Here is a 21,837-nt window from a genome sequence, read left to right on the forward strand (position 1 = left end):
TCTTGCAGGGCTCTGATAATATGACATGGGTCCAAAGGAAAGCAATCTCATTCTTCTTTCTGTTGTTGCCAATTCTCCTTTTTCTCAAAGTGAGTATGACCTCCCTCTCTAGAATCCATGGGTTTGAATTTGTTTAGGTCAGACACTATTCACTTTGGAGTTGTGTATCATTTCTAATCTTATTGGTCAATGTATGTGATTGGACAGTGTTCCAAAGGTGAAGTCATACTAAACCATCCCCGCCATGCTCATTGGGCCTATTATTGAAGAGGGTAGTTTAATCGGAGTAACTTCTACAACCAGTCCCCCACACCCCTATTTCATGTGATGTCATTTTGGAGGTGTCTACATTAAACAATTGTAACTTTCTAAAACATCCTATTGCTCACATATGATCATGTTACTAATCAGTTTGCTCTAAAATCAAATGATGCAAGTCTGATCTCGGCATGACATGTGATGTAGGTTCTACACATTTAGCTTTTTACACACTGATACTTTTATACCAACATTATTTTTCCATTTTAGACTGTCGAGCTCGCGAGCATGGACGCTAGGGCATATGAATCATTGGTGAATGCCATTTCTGTGTGAATATATCCACATTGTCCTAATTTACATAATTGACATAATGTGAAAAATAATTGTTTTACATTCATTTGATAGTGCTTTTCATCCTTCACATTTGTTTAAAAAATTAAAGCCCTTGGACATGTTCTTCAAAGGATAAAAGCAGTATTGTGATTCCAAAATGTAAAATCCGCTTTTATTGCCTGTTAACAGAATATCTGGTAGCATAGAGTGTTAGTTATTTTGCATCTGAGAGCTGGGCCTTTTATGCCTTCTGACCATGCTTGTCGTCATGGGGCAAATTCTTTTAGGCAGCTTGCAAGAACCCTTTATGACCCAGTTACACCTCCTTGAGTGCTTCCAGCCACTTTCTGTCACTTAAACCAGACTCGGGGTTTCCAAAGGTGCACATTTCCTTCTCCTGGAAGGACCTGGATCAAAACATATTGTGGTAGAAGATCAATGCTCTGAATTAGTTTAGGGTTTTTATAAGGCATGTGTCCTTCTCTGCAACGCCTACCGTTGAGAACCAAGCAAAATAGTTGATCCTTTGGAGTATTCCGTAGTGTGTCAAAGATTTGATCGGCCAAACTCTGGTCCTTACTTAATTTCCTTGGAGCAAGCCACCCGCCACCTATAGTTGTTGAGGGAGGAATGTCATTTGTCTGTCCAGGCATATTGCTGTTTTTATTCACAAATGCAGCTTTTATAGTTATTGCCTTTACCCTTGCTGTTACATTTCCACAAAACACAGCAACATTATACATTTCTTTGCAATCGAACCCATGTCAACATTTTATTACGGGCATCTGTAGGTTTTAGAAGGCTGGTTCTTAATCCTGCTATAAAATGCTGTGCGTTTTGTACCAGATTGAACTGTATTTTCATTCTAATAAAAGTTGCTGGATACTTTTTGTTAACTGAAAACATTGATTTTTGGGCTTCGTCAGTCCTTGGACAAATACTCCTGTAGTTGATGGGCAGCTAACATCGCGCATTTCCTTGCACATGTTATTTTCAAATGCTGTGCGCAGGCTTGAGCTCACTTATTGATTTTTAAATGTAAAGCTTTGCTTTGCATCCGTTTCTTTTGCCTAGATATCCCTACATGATAATTTACTTCCATAAAGTTCCATTCAGATGACTCCCCATTTAATCGCCTAGTTTGTAAACACTTCTTTATTGCTGTATGGGACTAATTCTTGGGGTATTTTTCCAAATCCACTGGGGGGTGATTGTACTCACTTGTGTGTCTTTGTAAAGGCACCATAATAGGTATGGACATCAAACTCTAGGCAAGTCCACCAGGGAGCTCATTCTTTCAGTTTGTCCCCTGCTTTCAAAACCCCTCTTGGGCAATTTGATTATTTCTTGGGAAAGGCCTCTGCATTGGCTTGGTCCTGAAAAAAGCCTTCCTAAGGAGGATTTCCATCAGCTATATCCAGGTGGAACACCAATCCACTCTTCACTTATCAGATCGGGTCTCCTCCTCTGCAGCTTTCACACAAACTCACCTAACTTCTTATGTGTTTGACCGTACATACTCAAAAACCTCCACCCATGTAGGCACAGCCATTCATGAAACGAAAGGGCCTGTGATGAGTTCACTTCAGATTCACCCAACAAAATCCTCCCTGCTACAATTTGCACCGGAGTATTTTGCCATTTTCCCATGTCGTAAGGGGAGGTGTTTCACTCCAATGATCAAATTGGACTGATGACCTTTGCTTATAATTTCTTGCATGGACAAAGGGTTCGATTTGAGGGGAACTGGTAGCTATTTAGCTCTTGCTTGCAGCCTAGAAGAGCCTGGTTACCTTGACATTAAAAGCTACCAGGAGTTAAATTTGTCTCCCCAGGCCAACTGATGTCGAACAAACACACCTACATGAATTTAACTCTTGTGTATTTGGGAAAAAATATAAGTAAACATTAGGACACATACGACAGGTAAAGCATGATGGGGCATACATAAGGGAAAGCATGATACGTTTCCATCTTAGGTGGAAGTTAGATTTTCGGAACACTATGCACTAACTCCGGGTTTTCCACTGGTAGCTCCTGGTCAACTGGTTAATGCTCCTGCTTATCCAATCTCAATTTCGCTCCCTGAATGCGCATCCTTGTAGGTGTCTATATTCAGAATTGTCTTGTGATTCTGAATATATAAAGACACCCATCGTGTTCCATTAGCCGCAGGCCTTTATGGAGGCATTCAAATATGTGAATTAATTAATAGTAATACAGATTAAGCTTGTGATGGTGACCACTTTGCTGAATTCAATTCTGTTCTTTGTTTTTTAATCAAGTAAAGGGTTTATAAGTTAGAGCCAATAATGTGTTTTCGTTATTTCATGCGTTTAAATGCATTTCTTATTTAAATGGCTCTGCATTGCATGTCTTCGGAGCTCTGTATTAACAGAAAATATATGCTCACAAATGTTTTTGCAACAAGGGTAACAAAGGTTTCATGCAATAGGGTGCTTTTCATGAAGCAGACACATAATGGATGATAGTTTATTGTTTTGCTTAGTTTAAAGCTCAGTATTTTATGTGGCTAGCTACCCTTTGAAAGTGATCATTTACTGAATACTCGGGGTACTTAACTCTGACCTGGCTTCCCTTGTACAACACTGCCATGAAAATTTTGAATCTGGAATGTAATGGTCTTATTTTCATCGTGTTTTTTTTAACAAACATTTTTGTTTGTTCTGAATACCCACCCTGGCCCCCCTTTTCCTCTCCCCCTGCAAGCCTCTGACTAATGGTTCACTTCCCTAGTGCATCCATTGACACCAACAAGTCACTAATAAGTAACCTACATTTGAAAATAATTCTGGAGAGCCCCATACCGCCCTAATCATCTGCTAACATTCAATTCAACAGATATCCCACGGACAGTGTTCATACTTCACCCCCATCCTGAAGAAGGCCAACGCCAGCACCTTACGTCTAGTCCACGTAACATATGGCCGAAACACTACAGTGTCGATCCATGACGCAACTTCATTGCACATCTTCCGGTTTACACTTGTTGTTGTGTTTTTTATGACAGTACCCATAGACCAGCAGTGGTCCTGGGTAGCATTCACTGTTGTGTGTCAACCAATGTCTAAACTGTTATCAAGAGATTTTGCACCTTGTATAAGGCTAATACCCTCCACACCACAGAGGGTGGTACACAGTGGTACCCCTAAATGTTAAATCAAAATCTGTCCGTTATTTCTGTTATCCTACAAAAAAGTGAATTGTTTTTGAATTATCACTAGCATTTCGAGATTTAATTCATTAATCCATAATCCCTATTGTGTGGTTCTCCCATCCTGATTATTTTTCTTAATCACTATTTACCCTCCTGGGCATATCGGGACACAGCCAGGCGCCCTGTATTATTTACCCTTTAACATAACATAACATCTATGAACCCCACATCTAGGTGTGTTTTCTCATTGTATACCATTCTGTGAAACCCAGGCCTTATTCCCACTATCTAGGAATTCTCATATTTAGGTGTGTTTTCTCATTGTGTACTATTTGTGAAACCTAGGCCTCTTCTCCCACTATCATAGACAAAGAGGTAAGGAAAACCTGCCATCCGAACTCTAAAAGCTCAACTTTCCCCATAAACCTTTAATACTGTTACTCGCACAACCACTTTTCTGCACAGCAACCCGCACATACTTCACCACATTGCAACAGACCAACAACACATAACCCGGCACAACAGCACATGGGAATTCACACCGACAGGAAAACCTCACTTAAGCTCAGCGGATGGTGCAAACCGAATTGAAGCTGCCAACAGGACATCACAACCCTCACTTTCCTATTCCCGCTACACCCTACTAACCCCTCCAGCCCCCTTCCCCTTTTTTCCCCTCCATTCCTTTTCAGATCCGCCAGAACGCCTGGGGACCACTATGGTGGTGGCGCTGCGCTGTACAAATACCTTTAACATTAATGTTGGGCCTGTTTTCCAAAAAGCTTACTGCTGTTCTTCTTAGGTCTTCAGAGCTAGGCCTTGGATAAACACATCTCCGGTTTAACTAGGGCTCGGCTCTTTTGACATATTGAAATTACATGTAGAAAACAAAAATAATCCATGTCATTCTCACTGCTAACAGCAATTTTAACATATTTACATCTTAGCAACATTTAACTTATAGTGCAGTCATTTTCTCACAGAAAAATACAATATAACTTATATAAATCTGTGATCTTTCATTTAACATGACTTCACAAACAAACTCCAGGTATTTTGCAGGGGAAATAAACTGTTTCTAATACAGTTAACATTTTAAGAATTCAAAGTCATGCACAGTTCACCTCTTTTAGTGCAGTGCATTACATTCTTTCACAAATTAATATCACTTAATACATAGGAATATCTCTTCTATTTGCAGCTTCAAAGTACAACAGTGGGTGTGAATGTGGCTAGCACATACGCTAACCACTACATGATGGCATAACAAAAAGAATGTTGGCAATGGCCCCTACATTGGCTATGTCAAGTCATAATTTATAGATTATTTTTTTATTTTTTGTTCATTTAAAAAAATGTATTTCTTTGACAGAAAACCTCCTGCACGAAATACATAGTTGTATTACACTGTCGTGTAGGAGATAGTGCTGGCCTGAAAGTGACACCTAGATACCAGATACTGTACTGTCTATCGCCCAGATTCTCGCTTTCTCTCCTCTCTCCCCATCCCTCTTTCCATCTCCAACATCAGAATGAAAAAGACACCCTACAGCACATTGTTATACCTCCTATCATGGCATCCCCTCCTAGTATGGGTCCAATTAAGTATCTCTTAGGGTATATAGGATCGGTCTGTCAACCGTTTATTGTTGAATGTATCCTGCATTGTGGCCAAAAAGTGTATTCTCAGGTATTGGCAGTCTAAGCATCCTCCACCGCATTCGGAATGGCTGAGAGACTTAACCTATAACAATGACAGAGAGGGGGCATATGTGGCCATCGTAACAATGGGGAGCAGACCGAAGGACATTTGGGAGCCATTCCGGGCGTTTCTGGCGTGTAATAAATAGATGGTCGGGTCCAGGCCATCCTGATACTAAAAATCAAGTGACCGATCTGGTTTATGTTCAAACTGCATATTGTATGTTATATTGTGCTGTTGATATGCAATTTCACTTGTTGACACCTTGCCATCACATGTAATGGTTGTATACCATATGCTATTTGCTGTATGCCAAGTTTTAAATTTTTTTTCTTTTTTTTTTTTTTTAAATAACTGCTTTTTTTTCATAGCAGACAGATTTGGACGTCTTCTCTCATAACGTCAAGAGTGTGAAATATATTTTCAAAGCAAAGGACTAGGCAGGGGAGTGGGAAGTGATGTTTGAGGTTTTAATCGAAAATTCTATTTTGGAAAAGAGTGTAGGTCCCACACAGAAATATGCATGCATCGATGTAAGTTGGAGAAGGAAAAGGGTGTTTGATGGGGGCACGATTAAAGTGTAAACTGTGATTTCGTAAAATGGGATGATGTGGCTGGTTGGAGTTTTAGTTTCATTATTATTTTTCATGATTCATTTAATTTGGGTTTAAATGCAATTGTTATTGCTGTGATGTTTGCTTGTGTTTACTTGTGCAACTGTAGTAAATAGAATGTCTCAATAAAGCTCTGTTTTGAAGAGGACGTGTCACACATAAGGGCTGTTAAAGATTACATTATCCAAAATGATCTTCATCTTATTGTAATTTGAGAGGCAGGCGAACCATTCTTGAAATGATTGTCTAAGAGTAAGGTATGGGGAGACCTTAGTTTACCCAGGATGCGACAGCCTCAAACCCGTGTAATAACAGAATGGTGAGCGCAGGGTGATGTCAGGAACCCAGCAACTATAGTTTAACCAGTAGCTGTTTACAGTGGAAATGAGCGAGTCGGGCTTCAGCTTGCTGAAGTGACTCGCGGCAAAGCGCGGCAGGAAACAATAAAGGGAGCAGTACAACTGGGGGACTGCCCTGCTGCGTGTGTAGCAGGTCTAATAGAAACAGTACCCCACTGTTTCTGGTTAGGAAATCGGGATTGCTGTTGAAGACCAGACACTTCGCACCACACACTCAGAGTTGTCAGGAGAATATTTATCTTAATACCTGCCGAATTCTGGAGCGGGGTGACACTGTGCCAAGTGCGACAGACGGGTTCTGCCTGCTCCAGATTTCGCCAGGTATTAAGTGAGAAAAAATCTCCTGGCACCTCTGAGTGTCTGGCGCGAAGGTGACTGGTCTTAAACACCAATAACAATAAAACGTGGCCTGCCTCACACAGACAATCTAATATCGGTTTCTACTTTGCCTGCTTCAACTAACCCACCTTTTACTGGCTGAATCCAATGGTTCCAGATGCCAGACAAATGGCTAAAGCAAGACCTAGTAGCAGAACATAAGATTGAGAGTGGGAAATCGCAAAAAAAAGGTTTTTTTAAGGAGGACTAGCATGAGAAGGCCTCTCTGTTATAGACCGTACGTGACCCCATATATTCATCCTCAAAATGTTTGCTTGCTTCTAGTCACAGGCGAGCGGCATCACTCTTGGCAGGTATGAAACATTGTGCTGTGTACATGTGGAGGACTGGCATTCATGCGGGGGACGGAGGGCGAGTGGCTTTTATGCCCTGTTGGTAGCTGCAATTAGACAGGTTTACCTCTGCATTAATGATACTCTAAGTCATATTGATGTTTTTTGACGGTAGTCCACTTGTTCATCGTACCTCTATATAGCCAACTACCTTTATAATGAACTGTTCGGGATAGTTATGTTATGTTAACAATTGGGTTTGTAAATGGACAAACATTATTTGATATCATTTTTAAAGTTACACTTAATTCGTTATAACGAATCATTTTTTAAACCACTGAAGTTTATTTAAAAGGGTATATATGCTTGATCACTGTTTGACCATAAAAATGACGAATGTCCTGGATTTTCAGCCATTTGTGGTTAGTTGCTTCAGAGACTCCAACATCAATGCTAAATGAGTCCCACCTTAAAGTAAACAAAGAGATGTGTTCTCAGCAGCAGACAGTAAATATTTCTCATTTAATAGGTGCAGACAGGGTAAACTCTCGGATTTATTTGGTTGAAGTAAAGGTCAGCCAGTCACATTTGCTGAAAAAAATGGATTGCATCACCCTCCTTTAACTTAATTAGATTTGTGTATGGGTAACAATAAAAAATAAAACACGAGGTCGGAATCAAATGCTTTCTCCACGAGGAAGGTTTCTGTAGCCAAATGTGCGAGTGATATTTGAGACCTTCACCTCACCCAAGAGGTAGTGTTTTTTGTGTTCTCCTGAGGCTCTCTTAAACTTCGCGAAGGGTGGGCCTGCCACACCGCAGGCTGAAAAGGAAGTGAGTAGCGGGTGATATGATATTCTCATAAACAGCGTTTCTGCGAGCGATTCAGTTACATTTTGCTGATTGCTATCTGGCCATAGAATGCGGAAGGCATTAATCGGCATCCTCTGGGTCGCTGCAACGTAGTGATGGCGGGGCTCTGCTTCCGCCCTCTGCGCAAGCATTAGAACTCATAACTGAGGGTGAGTGATTTATTGTGAATGTGTAAATCAATCTCCCGAGGTAGGGATGTGATCTGACCTTAGAATGCGGAAGGCATTCATTGGCATCCTCTGGGTTGGCGCGTCATGGTGATGGCTGGACGTTGATTTTGCGCTATGTGCTAGCATGAGAATTCTTAAGAGGGAAAGTGATTTATTGTGAATATGCAGAATCAATACACTGAAGTAGGGGATCTTAATTAGCGAAGGGTGCCCAAAAGACCACCCTAATCAAAGACCTCAAGAAGAAGGTCTGTTGGTTACAATTATACTGGACAAATTGTGGTGTCCCTTCATGGTGCCTCTAATCTACTGTTGTGGTAGAGGAGCTCGATTGGACTGGGACAAAAAATAGTTCTGTGTTCCATTGAAAAATCGGTGTACGTTTGGTAAAAATGTGTTGCAAATGATGCATTTGAAATCTTATTTGGTCATTCACATTGGTCCAAGCTGCCAGCTGCACTAACTCAACACACAGGCCCACAATATGGGCTCCCACCAGTCGGTATGGGCATCCCCAATAAGGTATTGGCCTATAGGCCAGTCTAGGCCTGAGGAAGAGCAGGTGCCAGCCTTGCGAAACATATTTTCATTTAAGGTGCAAAAAACATTACATTTATTGGCTTGGCAATTCAGATGGGTGTAGATGCATGGTGCAGTAAAATGTAAGAGCAATTCCAGCTTAATACCGTTCTTTTCTATGCTTTTGCACTACTAATAGAAACCTGGGATCAGGCACCGCACTCCTACTTGTCATTCCTCCCTTCAATTCGACCAGAATAGGGGATCCTCCTTTTCCGTCCAAGAACCCACAATATGGAACAAGGCTCCCCTTGGTATCTTCCACTTGGAGGTTCCCCTTGCCTTCCGGAAGACCTAGCTTATCCTCCTGCGCCCTGACAAAACCCACTCCGCCCCTGGGGATTTTAACTCTTTGTCAGATAGGCTGGGGGCATCAATTAGTCCCTCATAAAATATTTTGAGCAACTCCGAGAAAAGACTCCAGCAGACTGCAGAACAGGACCCACGCAACGTCAACGAAACAAGAAACCGGCCAAGATCCCTGGGTGGGTAAGCCATTCAATTTCGGTGGAAGATAGCTGTAGGCACAGCCACCCACCCACCCGCATGCATCTGCAATCATACTCTGCTTGAGGACAAATCGCACAACACCTCTGCCATTAGAATGCAGCTAAGTACCACGACAAAATGTGGTCTAGCTGGACACATAATCCGTCTCCTGGACTCTTGTACCCACCCTACAAACTCAAAGCAGCCATTCACAAGTCAGCTCGACATGGGTCGCTCACAGGGACATGGCCACCCCTACCTACCTTCGAATTGGCTAAAGTGCACACACACATTCTAAACTCCTCTGACGATTCTCCCATATCGCGGACCTTGGTCCACTGAGGACGTTCACTTGCAGCGCTTTGAGGCCATACCAATGGGAATGGGTGCTATACAGATGCCATATTGCATTACATTGCTGCTTCTAATAGTGCTCCATGGTTGAGGTAGAGTTTTGCATCTTCTGTGAAACTAAAATTTACTGGTAATCTTCTAGTTTCGTTTTTTTCCACCTCTCGACGTTTTTGTTTAGCCTTTCCTTCATGGGCGCATATATCGAAAGAAGGGAATTTCTCTCCGAGCATCTCTGCAACATCTTGCTTAAGACTTAGAAACCAGCTGAACCACCTCTGGCATTGCTGATCCTTTTTAAACGGATGCTTCTCTTTTTCAAACCGATTTGCTTTTAAAACTGTTTTAGTTTGGTATTGCTTTATTCACTGAAGGTAAAAACGGCGCTTTACTTGATGAGAATTTACTAAAACGAAGCTTCTGAGTAAATCCTACTCCAAGATATGAGTAATCATCCGTATGTCAGAAATGCGCCCTGTTAAGGCACCAAGTCCCCCGTTCGTTTTGGTTGGGAGATTGAGATGACCTGTTAAATTGAACTTTAAAGCATTCTCTGTCATGAAAGCTGACCATGTGGATTACATGAGAAATTGATTTAGTAACTTGTTTCAGCTAAAATGTTGCTGTTGCATTCAGATTCTGTGCTATCCGTGGGTAGAGAATCATTACGTGTCTACAGCTGGCTGCCTAGATTATGCATAACCTCTAAATGGAGCACAAAGGATGTCATCAGAGGAGTCTTCAGGATATAAAGGCAAAGCAGAAGATCTGCCTACTTTTTTTGCTGCTCTGAGCGTGCAATATATCGCACTCTGTGCTCCCCACTAATCACTTTGGGTGGTGTACTCCCCTTCCCCTATTGCCTCTTCCTCACCGTCCTTGCTTCCCAGCTAGGTTTACGCTTTATGAATAACATACATACAGCTTGGCTCCTTTGTACCCCTCCATTTGCAATTTAATTTGATTTGATAGGTGGGTCACCCTGTGCAGTGACCAGTGTGAAAGCAGACGTGGTGTCCTTGCACTGACCCGCTGGTGATCCTACTTTCCTGGGGGGGGAAGTGTGTGCTACTGACCGATCTTGCGAAGGGAGGAGACAGAAATGTGTTGACATGTATTGGATAGGGCAGCTCTGGGTTTTTGTGTTGCCCTGTGATCGTGCAACTGGCCTTACAGGGCTGTGGTAGCCATCTTGGGGGTTGGTCCATGCGTGTGTGAGGCTGTGCAGTGGTCATATGGTTTGTAAAAAAAAAAAAAAGGCCTGGAAGTTTATAAATGTGTATGTGAACATCTAAGCATTTTGCTTCATTAATATATTCTTTTAAAGATTTGATCTCAAGAACAATTAACTTCGAACTGCTCGTGCAATAAACACTGAATTATATTTCAGAACAAATCAGGGTAATTTCTATGTTTATTAGAGAAGGAGCTAAGCCAAAAAGAAAAGGAAATTTGACGCTCTGTTCATGTTTTTCAGCTAAATGTAAGCAGCAAAGTGGACAGGTGGAGATCAAGGACAGGAAAGGAGCGATGCAGTAATGGAAAGCAGGGACCGCGGAGAAGAGGGACCGGGGTGGAGGAAGATGGAGGAAAGGGAATGCTAGTCTTGAGTATAGGCGATTTTCTTTTTTAGTTCAAACCTTTTATTAGATAGAATTCCCACAGATTCTAACATTCTGGGAGACTAATGCGGGTATTGCTACTAACTAGACCCAAATTGCTGCATTACTGCAGCCCCTAGGGCCCATAAACATGTGCATTATTAGATTTATTTGAGTTCGCACAAATGTATACCGTTCTTGCAAACAGTTTCTCGCTCCAAGTTGCAGTTTCTTTGTATATTGATCCACCTTTAAAGGTAATTCTAGAAACATTTTTCATGTTTTCTACTTTTTAGTAGTATTGTTTGTACCAAAGAAAGAAAAAAAAAAAGGTCCTCCTTTCAAACTGATCCGACTAGTGATTGTTGGGCAGTATATTCTGTTAGGAAATGGTAAGCTCGAGTGATAGTGAAACACTTGTGTATAGGCGCGTTACAAATGCCATATCATATTGTAAGACTGAGCATGACCTAGGGCCAGTTGCGGGCCTTGCACAATTCACCACCACTCAAATTGCAAGGACGAGTGCCATTTTCATTGTGCTTGACGCAGTGGACAAGTGACCTTGTGGATGTTTATTTGCTATGTGAGGGATTGAAATTGAGGAGAGCTGAAGAGCCTGGTTGACCTAATACTTATTCTGTTGTGCTGTCTAGCGATGATTTGCAGGTACTCCTGGGAGTGCCTGCAGTGTAGAGGGTAATATAAACAAGTGGCCGCTTCAGTAAACAAAGTTATGGCAAAGAGGTAGTCCGGCAGTAGGTGGTTTATGAAGAGTGGGGGGAGGTGGAGGAGCAGTAGTGCAGAAGGGGCCCCCCAATCCTTCCCCTGGACTCCCCTGCATTAGGCGAGGAGACCTCTAAAGAGCTGAGGGGAAGTGACTGCTATGATTGCCAAGTCTGTTTTGTGGCTGGAAGACCCAGTAGCAGCACCCCAGTCTGCGTAGTACAAATGTGTTTGGGCAGCTGCAAGGCTCTGCAGCATTTTTTGAAGTCCTGTTTTGAGACAGAACAAGGCTTCACATCAATCAGCAGCGTTCCCCAAATAGCTCCGAAGTTGTTCTCAACCATTCCCTGATTAGCGCATCCAGTACTGAATTTCATCATGTATCGTGGGAATTAGTACTGCATTCAAAATTAGATGATTAAGACAAGTTCAGAATGCTATGGAAAAAATAAGAATACTAATCCAATTCATGGGAACGAATAAGAGATCTTAACTGCACTGGACAGTTCACCGTAAAAGCATATTCCTGAGGTGCTGTAGGATGAAAGCCTTGGGGCAACTCGCTCTGCAGTCTGTGATGCACTTCCTGAAATGGCACCCTGCACCTGGATTGATGCCCCTACAGTTACAGGGGCCGGGTGACACAGGTTCAGGCTGACACCACCTTTCTGAGTTTAAGCTTTCATTTAACAAATGATTATCATGTTTGGTAACCCAAGTAGTTCGCATGAATTGAGAAAATGCTGCAATTTCCAGCATGACCACCCTTATTAAATGAAGCCCAGGCTGGGACAAGTGGTGTATGGGTGACAGGAAAGTATTGTGTCTCTGCTAAATGGAATGCATAAGGCCTCACAGCATCACTCACACGCATTGCCTTCTGCACCACACCAGACAAGGCTTCAGAGCGTCCAGTCCTTCATACCTACACTCGCCCGCAGTGCCTGCTGCTCCACACCAGACAAGGCTTCAGAGCATCCAGTCCTTCATACCTACACTCGCCCACAGTGCCTGCTGCTCCACACCAGACAAGGCTTCAGAGCATCCAGTCCTTCATGCCTACACTCGCCCACTTTCCTGCTGCTCCACACCAGGTAAAACGTCACAGCATCCAGTGCTTCATACCTACACTCGCCCACAGTGCCTGCTGCTCCACACCGACCAAGGCTTCAGAGCATCCAGTCCTTCATACCTACACTCGCCCGCAGTGCCTGCTGCTCCACACCAGACGAGGATTCAGAGCGTCCAGTCCTTCATACCTACACTCGCCCGCAGTGCCTGCTGCTCCACACCAGACAAGGCTTCAGAGCGTCCAGTCCTTCATACTTACACTCGTCCGCAGTGCCTGCTGCTCCACACCAGACGAGGCTTCAGAGCGTCCAGTCCTTCATACCCACACTCGCTCGCAGTGCCTGCTGCTCCACACCAGACGAGGCTTCAGAGCGTCCAGTCCTTCATACCTACACTCGCCCGCAGTGCCTGCTGCTCCACACCAGACGAGGCTTCAGAGCGTCCAGTCCTTCATACCTACACTCGCCCGCAGTGCCTGCTGCTCCACACCAGACGAGGCTTCAGAGCGTCCAGTCCTTCATACCTACACTCGCCCGCAGTGCCTGCTGCTCCACACCAGACGAGGCTTCAGAGCGTCCAGTCCTTCATACCTACACTCGTCCGCAGTGCCTGCTGCTCCACACCAGACGAGGCTTCAGAGCATCCAGTCCTTCATACCTACACTCGCCCGCAGTGCCTGCTGCTCCACACCAGACGAGGCTTCAGAGCATCCAGTCCTTCATACCTACACTCGCCCGCAGTGCCTGCTGCTCCACACCAGACAAGGCTTCAGAGCATCCAGTCCTTCATACCTACACTCGCCCGCAGTGCCTGCTGCTCCACAGTGCCTGCTGCCCAATAAGCTCGCTGTAAATTTAGTAGTGTACCCAATAACCTCTGTGAGAGTTACATTTAGAAGTGTGCCCAATAGCCCCTCTGGTAAATTGAATTTAGAAATGTTCCCAATAGCCTCACTGGAAAATTGATTTTAATAGTGCGCCCAATAGCCTCTCTGTGGAAAATTGAATTTAGATATGGGCCCAATATCCTCTGTGAAAGCCGCACTTAGAAAGTATGCCCAATAGCCACGCTTTGAAAGTTGTATCTAGAAGTGCTACCAATAGCATCTGTGAAAGTTGATTATAGAAGTGAATCCAATAGACACTCTGGAAAGTTGCATTTAGAAGTTTGACCAATAGCCTCTCTGAAAACTTGAATTTAGAAGTGTGCCCAGTAGATGCTCCGTGAAAATTGCATTTAGAAGTGTACCCAATAGCCTCTGTGAGAGTTACATTTAGAAGTGTACCAAATACCCTCTCTGATAAATTGAATTTAGAAGTGTACCCAATTGCCTCTGTGTGGAAAATTGTACTTAGAAGTTTCGCCCAGTAGCCTCTATGGGAAAGTTGCATTTAGAAGTTTGCACATTGAAAAAGCATACAACCCATCATATCACACCACCACGCTTACTCTCTCCTTTACATCACCACTCAACTAGAATACAGAGATACTATGACACCATTCGGTATAACTGTTCTCATACGAACATCCGCCGCTTACTCCACATCATTCTATGTAAACACTGCTGGTCTCACACCCCCAGCCAGGCGTTTTCCTCAGGCCTAACGCAGCCACATCCGTTCCGGATAAATCCTGCCAGAACGAACACATTCTCCTGATCTCTCAACCACCACACCTACCGATAAGAAGCAGCTATTACACAAGTACCGCACGAGCTGCACACATATCCGGTGCTCGCACGCACCTTTTGACTCTCCCTACTCTCTCTACTGATCTGAACTGCGGTTCCCAAGGGCCTTCAACCTACCAGCGCCTTCAGACCATACCAATGGTATATAAGGCGCTATATAAGTGCAAAATAACAATAGCAATAACACCAGACAAGGTTTCGGAGCGTCCAGTCCTTCATACCTACACTCGCCCGCAGTGCCTGCTGCTCCACACCAGACGAGGCTTCAGAGCATCCAGTCCTTCATACCTACACTCGCCCGCAGTGCCTGCTGCTCCAAACCAGAGAAGGCTTCAGAGCATCCAGTCCTTCATGCCTACACTCGCCCGCAGTGCCTGCTGCTCCACACCAGGCAAGACTTCGGAGCATCCAGTCCTTCATACCTACACTCGCCCGCAGTGCCTGCTGCTCCACACCAGGCAAGACTTCGGAGCATCCAGTCCTTCATACCTACACTCGCCCGCAGTGCCTGCTGCTCCACACCAGGAAAGACTTCGGAGCATCCAGTCCTTCATACCTACACTCGCCCGCAGTGCCTGCTGCTCCACACCAGACACGGTTTTAGAGCATCCAGTCCTCCATACCCAATGAAGACTGCAGTGCCTGCTGCTCCACACCAGGGAAGGCTTCTGAGAATCCAGTCCTTCATACCGCAACTCGCCCGGAGCTCCGCACCAGACCAGACAAGACTTCAGAGCATCCAGTCCTTCATACCTAATAAAGACCGCACACTGCATTGGAGACCTATGTCGTCATTGCATCAAAATGAGGCCCACTTGCACTAGATGCCAAAGCTTCTTGCTGTCCCAGCTCTCCACCCAGTGACTTACAGCAAGGGAGGGAGGGAGAAGGAAAGGGAGAGGGATATCTCACATCACTCTGGCTCCACTTAACAATAATGCGCGTAAGATTACGATGACTTAATTCAATAATACAGCTCTGTGGGGCACCTCTTGATTTCATGCACATTACTTTACTCTGTCCAAACTAATTTAACCCAAACAAAAAAGCAGCAATAAATGTGTCTGCAAACTACGAACACTAGTTGTTGGCAAATTATTTTCATATAATTTAGGCCCTTTCACAAAATACACATCCAAGATGCTGCCAATACCCTTGAGTTGAATGAACAGTTAAGGTTTCAGCATATAATCAGGTTGTTGGTGCAATGAAGAATAACACCACAATTATTCTGATAACAAAAATTCTCCAAATGAAATGCCACCCAATAACCCCACAGATGGGTTTTGTGCACATCTCCTTCTCGCACCAACATTCCTTCTGTTGCGACGTCCAATCCTTACCGCCCAGGCAAAGCTTCTTTCTTTGCTAGTTAAATCCCCGTTGTATTTTCAGTATTCTTTTTTAATATCCCCAAAAAGAGTATGAACTACAGATGCAATTGTTTGCTATGGGTTCATTCGAGATACGGTTTGCACATGACTGTTTCTGTATGATCAAGTTTGGGCGCAGGACATTGGCAGTGTTCTCTAGATTACATCTTGCTACTCTGATGCATGCAAGACATTGGCATAGGTTTCATCTTTATGACAATTACCTATTCATGTTTTGGCAACAACACATATATCTATAAAAGGTGTTCAGCTATTAATGAAGCATGCCATCACGGATAAATGGGAGAGACTTGTGATACATTTGAACTAAGAATGGAATGTGAAATTCATGATGCTTCTCGAAGTATCACTGAAGAGATTCTGCATAAAACAGGACTTTAATCTATCTCGACATTTCTTTGAAAGAATGTACTGATTCGACTCCACACAAAATCTACAGCAGTGTCTTAAATATCATTATTTGGTGGGGATGGCCACTCAGTACTGCAGGAGTTAATTACATGAAAATGGCCTAGCAGAAAATAAACCTTCCTAGTATCAGCCAACCTCCTCCCCTTTCTGGTCCAGCCAGCAAATTGACTCTATGGTGAAACGTGCAGAGACGAGCACAGACGGCGTGGGGCAGAGAGCGGGCAATCTGCTTTGAGAATTCACCTGCTCTGTGCAGTTACTGCCAGCTGCTCTGCCTGCACCAGATTCTGATGCAGAGTAAGAGGATGGGATACATATGGATTCTGCTGCTTTTTTACGCCACAAGAAAGCAGGCAGAATTCATTGAGATCCTGTGTAATGACGGCCGCCGTATTTTTGCATCATAGTTGCCAATATGGTTAACTGCCATGCCTGCAAGGTGGGGACAAGTGCATTTTCTGCCTGTGGTGGATAATGTTATGGGGGCCCAGACAAGACCTGGCACGACTCTTCATCCCATGTACTAAAAGGCAAAAAGCCCCCATGGTGGAGTTCATAAGCGGCTACTGGTGCAGTCCATGTCCATTGCACTGGCTTTACCAGCCTAATCAAAATGAGGGCATGCATGTGAGTTGACAGCTAAAGATGGATCTCCCTAAGATGTTGCACAATCTCAGATCCCGTTAATGTGCGATGCAGTTCATACTATTCACGTAGATGATACTCATGAAGTGGCTAACCTTGAAGATGAATTGCGGGATTTCTAAACTGACCAATTCACCTTCTCGTTTTTCAAATTTCTGAAGTGTTATTAGTTGTGACCCTGTGCGCTTTCCTTGTAGAGTTGTTACCTGCGTCGATGCACATGCGACAGGTTACAGGATTAGCCTCCCAAGTACTTTGGGGTGCCATACAGTTCTTTTGTTACATTCCCTGTGCAGGGTTTTGATATTATAGTTCCTCCAAGATGGTACTACCCACCCTCCTTTCTCTGCAAGCACCTACTTACACCGGGTAGTGAGAGGTGAATGTAGACTGGGATGCTCATTTTGCTACCTTACAAAAGGCAATCACTGGGACTCCCTATGGCTTCTGCTCCTGATGCTGCAACCTATTTTACTGAATTACTAGGGGCGGTTGGGCCCCTGGCTATTAGTGCACTTTGAAGTTGACCAACCTCACCCATTTGTTGAGCCTGGCAACAGTGCGTTTTGTGCCCTTCCTTGCAACAAAGTCCTCCCATTTCGTCTTAAGAGAGTAGCGACTCATGGTCTTTCAGCACAGATTGCGCAAGGTAAACTTTGCGGATTGTAATACAGAGTGATAGATTGGCACTTGAAAAGGTTTCCATTAAAGTGTTACCCACCCTTTTCTCTGTGTTATCCTTTGGTACCATGTCCTCAGCCTTCACTGACGATCTCTCGGCCATGCTTGACGTAAGAGTGCATGTGTACCATTTCAGACCTTCGGCCATCCGCTCCTTGTACTGGGTAACTTTTCATTGGGCATTTGGTAAGGATCATGTGCTCCTAGTCTTTCCATTCCCTGTTCTCGGCCGATTTTATTCTCAGAACTGGTATTTTCCCTGCTGTAGGAGAATCGTAGCCCCGGGGGAAGTCTCCATCATCCTCTTACTCAGTTTTCCCTGGGAACCTGCGATTGCTCCAAACGAATTTCAAAATCGGCGAGTGTTTTTCTTTTGAAATATGCCTTTGGACATCCCTTTCTCTTCATCAGCCTCACCCTGGGCATGCTTGAGCAATCTGGATTTTATATCCTCTGCCATATTTGCTCTTTGCATCATCACTTCTACTTCTGTATTTAAGGAGGGAGGAGGGCGGGTGGGGGGTGAGGGGGTGCTGTACACTAATGGCTGGCTAGGAGTCGACTTGCCACCCACCAGCTCATTATGGAGGTGCCAGCAAAAGTAGTGTGAGAGCAGCGTACAGATGACTTATCTCTCGCTATGGAATCATGAGAAGTAGCACATGCCCTATGGGCGTGTCTGCCTGGGGCATACAGTTTTCCCAGCCAAGCATGGCTGGGTCCCTGCAGAGAGATGGGCGGGCTCCTGTGCAGCTTTCTTTCATTGTGGTCAAGTAAGAAGCGTCAGGGCATTCCATTTTCAGAGCCCCCGACAAATGCAAAGTCTGCTTACCCAGGGCTCTGAAGCATGTTTCCCTGAAGGTTCCTGGTTCCAGGAGTGGTTTCTGGCGCGGTGCGTTCCTATAGGTGCAGCATCAGAAGGACTGGACCAAACTCAAGTAAAACAAAAAAACTAAAATGGTGTTTGTTTGTGAGACGTTGAGATGCAGGTATCTGCGCATGTCTGTATGTGACAGTGTGTGAATTGGGATGTTCTGTTCACCAGCATCGTGAAAGTGGTTTAAAGTTGCAATGCCGATATGCACTGGCGGCACCCGTATCATAAAATCCTTTTTCAGTGGCCGTGATGACAGTGTAGACACCAGTATTATAAAAGTGTTCAACCCTGTCCATGATGATATATTTTTCTGGAAAAGGCATCATGATTGTGTGCTTTACAGCGGCAGTTCTGGCATATATTGTGTGCGGAGTTATCATGAAAATGTGTTGCAAAATTCTCCTCTGAACTGCGGGTCAGCTGGCATCTATTGGATTTATTCTTGTTACCCTACAGAAGGGAGAGTGAGATCTCGTGTCCCTCCTGCAGGTGGATGATGTATTGGCAGCTGTGGCTTGCCCTGTGCCTCTAGGGGAGAGGACCAGGAAAGAGTGTGACCGCTCCGGGTCCCTTTATTCTGTGGCCCTCCCACGCCGCCAGATTTTGGCCTCGTATCACCGCTTCCCGCACACAAGCATATACCTGAGCAGCTCCGCTTTGCGTGCATGTCACTCTGTGCACAGCCAGGGCACTCCCGCTGACGTTAGCAGTGTCACTTTGCACAGGTGCTGGAGCTATTGCAGCTTCTTGTCTCCACTGATACCACTACTGCTCTAGGCTGGCAGAACCTTGCTGCTCTGTCCTCTGTAGAGTTGGGCCCAGCCAAGCCCATTGCAGCCTTCAGCGTCTGTCTGCCCTCACAATTCTAAATCCTGCACTTCAATTTCTCTGGGATGTTTCAGGCACCCAGGTTGACTGCCCTTACAACAAAATGTATAAGTAAAAAAATATCAAGAAGACTGTAGGTTGACCCCTCCCCTTATGTGAAGCGTGGGTTGAGCCACAGCATAGGCTGGAAGGAAAATGACTAAAAACAAAATCTGGTTGCAGTACAGAGATCTCATGCGTTGAGTGAGCATTGTAACGAGGTCACTGTTCTAAGCAATTTAACTGACAACTTGTGTTATTGACGGACTTCCAGGTCAGTAATCCCAAATGCTAATGAATATGCCAGTCTGACACGTCTTTGCTCTCTCCCACTTTTCTTCCCCTGCCTATTGTATCTTGTGAAAGTGCTTCGGCTGTAGGTCTATGCTAAGTGCCCTTACGGACCCCATCTTCTGAGGGATTGTCCTTCCTCTATATGGCTTCGGTTCCACCAGCCTGTTGTTCCTTAACTCTCCATTTGAAGCGTTAGCTGCCCTGGAAGGGCCTGGATTGCACTGCTTACAGCAGTCTCTATGTAGTATATAAACTGAAGCACCAACCATAGCCGTTTCTAAATCTACGTTTTTTTCTGTTTCTATAGGTCACTCAGACAAGTCGGCCTGACCTCACCCTCTTCCTGATGAAGTACCTCATGGGTTTGATCGTGGGAATTCCATCCGTGTTCTGGGTTGGAAGCAAAAAGACCTGCTTTGAATGGGCCAGCTTTTTTCATGGACGCAAGAAGAAAGAGTGAGTATTCCTTTGTTTGGAGTAAAAGATGAGATTGTGAAGGCAGGGGTAAAAGCTGTCTCTTAGTCCCATGGAGAATGGAGAACTTAATTTGGTATCTTGCCCAGCTGTCCCCACAAAGCGGTGCAGAGGCTGCAGCAGAGCATCCATCTGCTAGCTGTATAGTAAGTATAGTACATTGTGTCCCATCAGATGAACGCATCTGTTCCTTCCCACCTAGAGGACTTCTTCTCTCCATTCCCTTGACCGGTACCCACAAGAAGTAGTAGCCCCACAGAGGGTCTTTGCTTCCCTTTTCATTACATGACAAGTGTATAAGGATTTATCTCATTTACTTTAACTGGTCTTTAGCAAAAGTATTTGTTTTCTGCTATCTGCTTACTAATTCAGTTGTATTTCTTTATTAAAACGTCCACTCATCTATCACACCCACGAGAACACGTCAAAAAAGGTCCTGTGTGGTGCACGCTTTAAAACTGTGCGGAGCATATCCTGATTATGACATGCATTGATGCATTCAAGCTCTAAAACACGTTACTGGACAGTAGCTTTACAGTATCCAAGGTTATAATGTTACAGGATGTAGCCCAGTGCAGTAGGATGTAGATTGTCAGGCTATCCTTCAGTTACACTTTTTAGAGATGTGCTACAACTGACCGTCGGTACTTAATTGTTACGCTGGCCTTTTAATTTGCATGGGTTGATGTAGCAGGCAAGACTGGATGAGGGCCATAGACTTTATATATTTCGTATCGTGGACACTAAAGATTGAATAGCTTTAAGTTCCCAACATCGAGGTAAGATACTGGAAGGACATTCTTACCTAGCCATTCTTACCTAGCCTACACCACTTCAAAATGTCTGCCCTCTCAGTGTAGATTTGCTGCTAGTGCAGAGACATGTGATAACGAGGATACATTTCTAAAAGCATGCTTATGTAGAAAAAGAATGCATGCTGTTGCCAATCAAACTTGTATTACGAGGTGTGAAGATGATGCTCGCACATTGCCAGACAACGATTGAGAGAGGTACTCCAGAGAGGTGAGATGGCCCAGGTAATGTGCAGCTCCCATTCTGGCTACATCTTGAAACCAGGCAGCACCCACCTCTCTCAGAATGCCCATGCATGTTTTCACTCCGAGCCTCCTAAGTTTTAATGTTGCCTCTAGTTTAGTACCACTTTAGCTCCTCCAACCCGGGGCCAATCTCTGCTGCTGGTGATGTATGGTCGTCCCAAATTGCCTTTTCAAAGAACCAGCTTTTGTTTCAGACCTGTGGAGGTAATCGATGCCACTGTGGCTTGTCCCTCTTTTTCATAACGTTGTGCAATTGTGACATTGACTTGAGATCTATTAAAGCAGCAAGGCCCCCTAAGTTAAATTGCTGGATTGAGTGTATTGATATTCACAGCGTGCTTGACACTATATTTTTCAGGTTTACTTTGTATTTGGGCCTGTGGACCAATGTCACTGGCAAGCCCGGAAATGGAGCTCTGGTTTTGAAGGCAGTTCCAGCCGAAAGGGCATATGGAATGTAGCCCCTGC

General features: G+C 44.3%; 1 protein-coding gene across 1 annotated transcript in view; it reads left to right on the forward strand.

The window, feature by feature from the left end:
* Nucleotides 1-21,837, forward strand: part of FZD3 (frizzled class receptor 3) — a 330,881-nt gene that overhangs the window by 286,663 nt on the left and 22,381 nt on the right. Inside the window, exon 5 of the mRNA XM_069605695.1 lies at nucleotides 20,145-20,293. Coding sequence (XP_069461796.1) covers nucleotides 20,145-20,293 — 149 coding nt within the window. The remainder of the gene's footprint in view (nucleotides 1-20,144; nucleotides 20,294-21,837) is intronic.

This window comes from Ambystoma mexicanum, chromosome 4p (assembly GCF_040938575.1).
Source record: "Ambystoma mexicanum isolate Mex_15411 chromosome 4p, UKY_AmexF1_1, whole genome shotgun sequence".
NCBI lineage: Eukaryota > Metazoa > Chordata > Amphibia > Caudata > Ambystomatidae > Ambystoma > Ambystoma mexicanum.